The following is a 7,471-nucleotide window of genomic DNA, read 5'->3' as shown; positions in this document are numbered from 1 at the left end:
ACACACACACACACACACACACACACACACACACACGCACAGAGGGTTGGTCATTGGGGAAGTGAGGGCAGAAGTCCTAAAACAAGTGCGTGTTGCTCACCCGACTCTCCATTTCCTATCACAGGTGTTTTTCCAGGTCTGACCACCTGGCCCTTCACATGAAGAGACACCTCTGAAGAGAGCAGAGAGGTGAATCCTGTGGGTTAAAAGGCGTCAAGGCTGAGACCCGGCCTGGGAAGGCGGGATGCGATTCCAGCCAAAGCATGCCATTTTGCACCCTACCCAGCTGCCTCCAGGACCTCTCCTTGGAAGGTCTTTTGAGGGCTCAAAAAGTCATGGAAGAAGCGGCATAGCAGCCATGGCGCATGATGTTTGGGTGATCCTGGACTCGTCACTGGTACCTGACCTTCTGAGTGGCTCCTAAGCCTTTGCCGTGAGCATGTGCACTGAGAATGTTAATGGGTGGGTTGACTGTATGTTGAGGACCTATGACTGGCTGTATGATGAGGCCGACCTTTTATCCTTGTGGTAACGGAACCACAAGAGACAGGACAAAAAGGAGTTTGAATGTTTTGTGTGTGAGGAGTATACCTTGAGATGCGATGACCACCAATCATTTCCTGGGGGGAGGGTTATCTGCACCTTAGAAAAACAACACAAAAAAAACTACAAAATAAAAAACCCAAAAAAAAAAAAAATGGAAAAAAAAAAAAAAAGAAGGAAAACTATGGAGGGCGGGGGTGGGCAGTCAGGACCCCTGAGTGTTGAGTGGGTGTGGGGAGGGGAAGCCCCTCTCCCGTGTGCGAGGAGCTTCCGGTGTCTGGTGCAGCTATTGAACGTGCAATGTGTCTAGTAGCTTGTCTTACTGGCTACAGAGCTCACTTGTAACCCATTGTATAAGCTGTGTATTTACAGATATAACACAATTATAACTTTTCCTTATCATACAAAAATAATGCATGGTTCTGGGGAACTTTATGCTTTTCCATTGTTAAATCAGGACAGCAGTTTTAATTCCAGTTATTGAGCAGTAAGGTACAATTTCTCCAGCAGGGTGATTCCTAGCCATCTTGGCCTGGCAATACACGATGTTGTCGTCACCCCCTCCCCCTCCCCCCTTCAATTTTGTACTACTGCCCTTCCAGAAAGGTGTTGTGCAGCCAAGAATTATTTTTTACAGGATTGTGAGTTTGAATTACATTTTTGGAGAAGTTCATGATACCCTTTGAAGAAATCGGGACACATGGCGGGGCGTCAAACAGCCAGGGTTGGGAATTGCTGGTCTAATGTTACATTAGATAAAGAACCTAAAGTTTTTCTCAATTGGGTGGATGGAACCACTAAAGCTTAGAAACTGTTTTTTCTCATGCAGCTAAGTTTCTCTTATTTATGCCTTGAGGACTAATTTCTGGTTTTCTAGCTGTTAATGCACTGTTGACCTTAATAATGGTGCCTTATGCAAGTGACCCCTTTATACCGGGGGTCTCATACAGGGGTTTGGGTGATGCATGCTTTATTCAGGCTCTCTTTTCACCTGGCATTGTACTGTATCAATGGATAATCCAGAAAAATCTAAAGGTCTCTTTAAGGTCCTCTTCACAAAGACAGACAGAGAGGTGAAAACTCCCTTAATGTGTCACTATATTTACCGAATATTGTAGATGACTTGACTGTCAATGTTAAATGGAGAACACATCATAATGGAAAAATCAGACCAACTCTGTCACCGTGAGACTGTCATGTAGACCTTGCACAACAATTGTATAGATAACACACCTGGCTGTATTTAATATGTAACATTTTCACACATATTAAAAATACAGAAGTAGAAAAAACAAAACAAAACAACGTTAATGTATTTGCTTCAAAGGCACAAGTTTCACATATCTATCTAGCTCTATCTGTTGGTAATACAGAACGTATACTACTTTTTTTTAAAAAGTGGGTGGAATTCTTGTGTATGTATATTTGTGTGTATAGTATGTGTATGTGTGTATATATATAAATATATATATAGATAATATATAAATATTTTTTTTAAGGAGAAACTAGAATGTTTAGCTAGAAAATTCCACAGCCTGTGAAAGAAATATTTCAATGGCCATAAAGGAGGTTAAAAAAATGAAAAAACAAAAACATAATCTAATTTTTATAGAAGCTTTACTTTTAATTTATTGATTTGCTAATGATGTTCTTAGCTTTGAATCTATTCCGGACTGATGACTCTGGTGATGTCGCCCTGGGCATGTCTGGAAGAGATCACCTTTGGCCATTACAAGCCGGCCTGTACAGAGTACCTGCGTACTAGCTGGACTCGAAACACACGGAGGTTTTCATTTTGAATCTCAGCCTTATTAGAAGATCTAACATTAACAGTAAGCTAGTTACAGGGACTCTTTTTTTAGAACACTTTTTATGCAGATGAAGCTATTTTTTCCCCCCAGTTTTTCAAATGAGTAATTTCCTCAAATTGGCATACTGCGGCATGGCATGGGCAGCTGATATTCCACCCAGCTGTTGTTTTGTGGGTGTGGATCTTTTCTTGATATATATATAAAATATATATAAAATATGGGTATATATATATGCACATATATGTGTGTGTGTATATACATATACATATATATACATATGAGTCTAGCTGTGCTGGTATCTTATTTGATCTTCCTGAAAATGAGCAATGATTAAAGCTCACAAGACTGGTTTTTTTAATCTGGTCCAATGAATATATTTACCTAATTAACTCATTCCATTTTCCTGTGGGGGGAAATGTGCTTTCCTTTTGGCAATTCAAAATCCAGGCCTTTGATTTGCTGGGTTTTGGAAAACTCCTTTTTTGGCCATGCTGTGTGCTTAGCCATAACAATTCCATTGAGCAAGAAGGTAAACAAAAGACAAAAAGCTTGCACTGGCTTGTCTCACTTACGAAATACCATCAGAGTTGTTGGAATGGGTGGGGCTGGGTGCCATGGGTGTCAGTCCTGTAATTTTCATAATAAGCAAGTACATAAAGAAGTACATTCTGTTCAGGTGATAACTGAGCCTCAATCAAGCAGAAACTTTTTGCTTGATATTAAAAAAAAATTTCTATTAGTGAAATTTCTTTTTTTTCCCCTTTCCTTTTGTTTGTTTGGGTTTTTTTTTAAAACTCCCTGTTATCTAAAGAATCTTTGTAAGATTTTTGTAAAATTTTGTTTTACAAGATTTTATTTGAAATTGTTTTTTGCAAGATTGTTATATTTCTGTATGAATGTATTTTTTATTGGAATAACATAAAAGAATTCTTATCAGCATTTTGAGTCTGGTTGCTTTTTTTTTTGGTGGTGGTGGTGGTGGTGGCAGTGTTCTCAGGGGAGGGTGAAACAAATTCTTGCTGTATTAATCACTCGGGCTTCCTATTTGGGAAATCTCCATTGTACAACAGTGAAAACCATGGGTCTATCTCAAATCTCTCTTCCTCTCAACTGAAACCCCAAGCCCAGTTCTGGGATCCCAAGTAAAGTAGGCACCTGCCATGGCTCTCAGCAAGATGCATTGAATGCACTTCTCCAAAGATGGACAAAAACAACAGCCAGGCTTTGGGCCACAGGAGGAAAACACTTGCTGTCTGTTATTGTCCTATCACTCATACCAGAGAAATATATCAGAGGCGTCCACACAGTGAGAAAACTCAAACGCATCCCTTTCACTAGGACTCAGAGAGCACGTGTTTCAGCCGCCTTGTTCCTGTTCAGTAAGCACAGCAGGGCTTGTCTGCAGCAGCTGGCCACACACACCTTCCTGAAGATAGCAAGGGGTGTGGTGGAGACAATGGAGGAGCGAAGCCAGACTTGGATCCTGTTCCCACGATCTTCCCAAACCCAGGGTGCCTCAGCCTTTACTGGCAAGCCCAGTCAAAGCAGCAAGCAAGAGATCTTTTTTTTTTTTTAAATCCAAAGATGATTTCATATCTTTCTTGTTTTGTGTTGTTTCCTTTAAGCTAAGTGAGGCTATAAAATGGAGGGTTTGAAAACAAAGTGAACCACTTTTTGATTTTTGAGAAAACTGATGAGTAGCTTTTTAGATCTTAGCCTCCGTTTTAATTCACAGTGTGGATTACTGGGAATTGGTCCATCTCTCCATTAGAAGTCCATTTTCAGTTTATACTCAGCTAAGTAGTGATCGGGAACAAACAATATGTGCTTTCTAGAAGCAGGGTGTTTGTGGGACAAGAAAAATGCATGTGGGAATGAGGATTACCAGTGTTCCTAGTTTTCCTGCAAAGGGCATTTCATTCCTTGAAATAACAGTGCCCACAACTGTTCTCCATGGTAGGGTTCACAGTTATCCCCATTTGTTGACTTTATGGCGCCTGTATTAGTTACTTTTAATTTTATACTCATGGAGGGATATCTTAGAGGCATCCAAAAGTAGAGGCTTTAAGTAATTTTCTTTCTTGAATTAGTATATATGTATATAGATTTCAGCAATTTGGAAGGTGTGGTGGGGCAGGGTGTAGGAAGCAGATTAAGTTTTTGCCAGGATTCACGGATAAATTGTGTTCCAAAACACATCAGGATGACTAATGGTTGAATTGTCCTGACTGTACTGTCTAAATAAAGGGTGGATAAATGCATGCTTGGCTACTATTAAGACTTGACCACTTTGTCATGTGAGGATTATGCTGACTAGCTAAGTTATGGTCAGATAAGGTCGTTAGGAGGACTGTTATGCCAGGGATATACTGCAAACCAATGATAGGTAATTGAAGTATAAGAAGTTTTCATCTGTGACGCCCATTTTTGGAAACGTAGCTGAAAGGAAGGAAATGTTCTAGTCCTAACTAGCTGTGTGATTCTGGACAATCTGCTTAGCTGCACTGGGCCTCAATTTTCTTCTTGCTGAAATAGTTTGGGCTAAGTCACATGTCTCCAGCATTTTATATAGCACTGGAATTCTGTGGTCTGCGCAGAGAGGACTTGAAATTATACGTTCCCCATCTTCCAAATGTACCAACTCAGACCTAGAAAGCCTTCTCTGGTGTTCCAGCAGAAAGTCTTGTTGAAGGTAATTTATGCCAACTTAGAATGGAAAACAAAGTTTTCCACGTGCCCTCTTCCCCTTTAATTATAGTTAAGTAATTCAGGCCTTGGGTTCTCCATAGCAAACCAAGTCCTTATTTTGGGTTTTAGTGGTGGTTGGTTGTTTTTTAATAAATTAATTCTTTCAGAAGTGCTCTCAGTCATCGTGGATTCGAGGTCTCCCAAGAATCCCAAATTCTACCACTCTCAATCTGTATGTAATTCAAAGGCGACCTTGGTGTATTCAAAGGACAAAGCAAGCAAGACACCGAGTCAAGTATCTTCCCTTGATAGATCTTAGTTGCTGTAAAGAAAACAGCTTTGTGGCAGTACTATCTTCAAACAAGCCTCCTCCCCAAATGGAATTATTCCCTCCATAAATGTGAGGACAAAGAGGAGAGGAGAGTATCTTCTACCTCATATGCTTTAGACAAGAATTCTGTCGACAGCTGAACTATGGAATGTTATGATCATCTGTAAGAGCGCCCCATAAATTGATTTATACCCCCCCAAAATTCGATAAGCAATATATAAGCCTGTTTTATTTCCCACAACGCTGCACACAGTGGGTCTTACTTACACCCAATTTGCAGGTGAGGAAATGGAGACTTCAGAGGTTGAACCACTTTGTGGAGGTCGTCCGGCTAAAAAGCAGCAGACCCGGCCCCGCTGCCTGCAGGCTGACAGCAAAGGCCCTAGTTTTACTTGCTGTTTTTCACGGCTTTCTTTGTAGCCCAGCCTCTCAGGAGAAGTTTCTGATCACCCTGTAAGATTCACCTGAAAGTGACTTTACATTTATGAAATGAAACGAAAAAAAAATTGTTTTTCTTACAAGACAAAGGCACTAAACCTATAAAATGTGCCGTAGTCCCGAGGAGACAAAAGTAACCATTTTAAATTGTTTTCAAGATATGAGACAGATGGCACATATTTATTTTTAATGTTCAAGAAGATAGAGAAAGCAATGGGGGCTGTGACATCCTGCATTAATTGGCAAGAATCACCTAATGTACATAGTTAAGATACAAAGAGGGGAAAATGAGGCCCGTGCATCACACAAATGAGGCAGTACAACAAAGTGTATTTCACTGGATTTATACTCGGTCTTTCTGCTCCACTCTAAGTAATTTTAATGAGAATTCTCGAAACGCCTGTGAATGAGAAGAGACAAAAAGAAGAAAACAAATCTGTGTTCCACATGTCCTGATAGAAGCCAAGCTGTTTGAGTTGTCACAACAGAATCTTCAAGAAATTATATATTAATGTAGAATGGCCAGTCACTCATTAATCCCTCCAAACTCCTATGGCTCAAGTTTGCCCTTACTTCCCTTTACATTATCTGTGCAACCCCCACCCCCCAAAATCTAAAAACAAATCACACCATCTCTAGAATCATTCCTTCCATTGTTCTTTCAAGCCTGCTGTGAACAGTTAGAGGTTTCTTACAGTTCAGATGTTTCGGTGTGGGGAAACTGTCCTAAGACGGCCTACTGCCATTTGCTTAAGGTCCCTCCTTTGCAAATTACCAAGCACAATGACCAATGACTTGCATATACCAACTCAGCCTGTCCTGTTCCCCTCGGTTTCCTAAGTTTCACGTTACCACACTGTTTGGTTGAGCAAGATCTGCTTCCAGATGCGCAAGATCTTTAATGACAAGCACTGACATTGTCAATTAGCTCACTATAAAACCAGGCAGCCTGTATGTGGCTGTCAGTAATCTCTGGGTGTTGGCGAGGAGTCCAGGAAGTAGTAGCACTCTTGGTTTAGGTAAGGGAGCCATGCCTTGCAGAAAAGAATTTGAAAAATCCTCACTATCTTCCCTCATCTTCATTTGAACAATTTACCATCTTCCCTCCAGGAAGCACAAAGCAAGCCAGTTTACCAAGTGCCATAGTTATGTGTGTGCTCATTTTAAGTTAAAAAAATTAACTCTGTGGTACAATTGTCCTTAAGACAGAATGCTCTCTAAATCACTTCGTTCAAATGGATTAAAGAGAACATCAGTATCAGCGACAGATTTAAAACACCGAACAGTTTTAACTATTTACACACTGCATCTAACTTTAGATATTTATCTTTCACTGTCAGGGAATGGAGGCAAAGTTCAAGGAGCTTCTTAAAGATTTGTAGTGCAGGAGGCCATTCAAAAGTCCAGCCTTTCCAAGTTGCTCAGAGCAATGGCCCTCCGATCTGAAACGAGGACTCTCTGGGTGGGGCCAAGGGTGATCATCCTTGGTGGCTACCTGAAAAGTCAGAGGTGCCTCAGAAGACACGCCCCTTAGAAGAAAGGTCTGGTCATCTATTGAAAAAAAAAAATCAGCCACTAAATGCCTAATGAAACATAATTCTCTTCTGACAAAGCAAAGCCATGAGTTACCATCAACTAAACAGCAATATATTTTTTAAAA

General features: G+C 40.5%; 1 protein-coding gene across 1 annotated transcript in view; it reads left to right on the top strand.

Moving 5' to 3' along the window:
• The window catches only part of KLF6 (Kruppel like factor 6), a 6,428-nt gene extending 5,747 nt beyond the window's left edge, over positions 1-681 (top strand). The window contains exon 4 of the mRNA XM_004702301.4: positions 125-681. Coding sequence (XP_004702358.1) covers positions 125-176 — 52 coding nt within the window. The 3' untranslated portion in view covers positions 177-681. The remainder of the gene's footprint in view (positions 1-124) is intronic.
• The last annotated feature ends 6,790 nt before the right edge of the window (positions 682-7,471 follow it).

Source organism: Echinops telfairi, unplaced genomic scaffold (assembly GCF_000313985.2).
Source record: "Echinops telfairi isolate 266 unplaced genomic scaffold, ASM31398v2 ScPeMD7_31;HRSCAF=116, whole genome shotgun sequence".
Taxonomy (NCBI): Eukaryota; Metazoa; Chordata; class Mammalia; order Afrosoricida; family Tenrecidae; genus Echinops; species Echinops telfairi.
The sequence above is the reverse complement of the archived record's forward strand: the minus strand, read 5'-3'. Positions and strand labels throughout refer to the sequence as shown.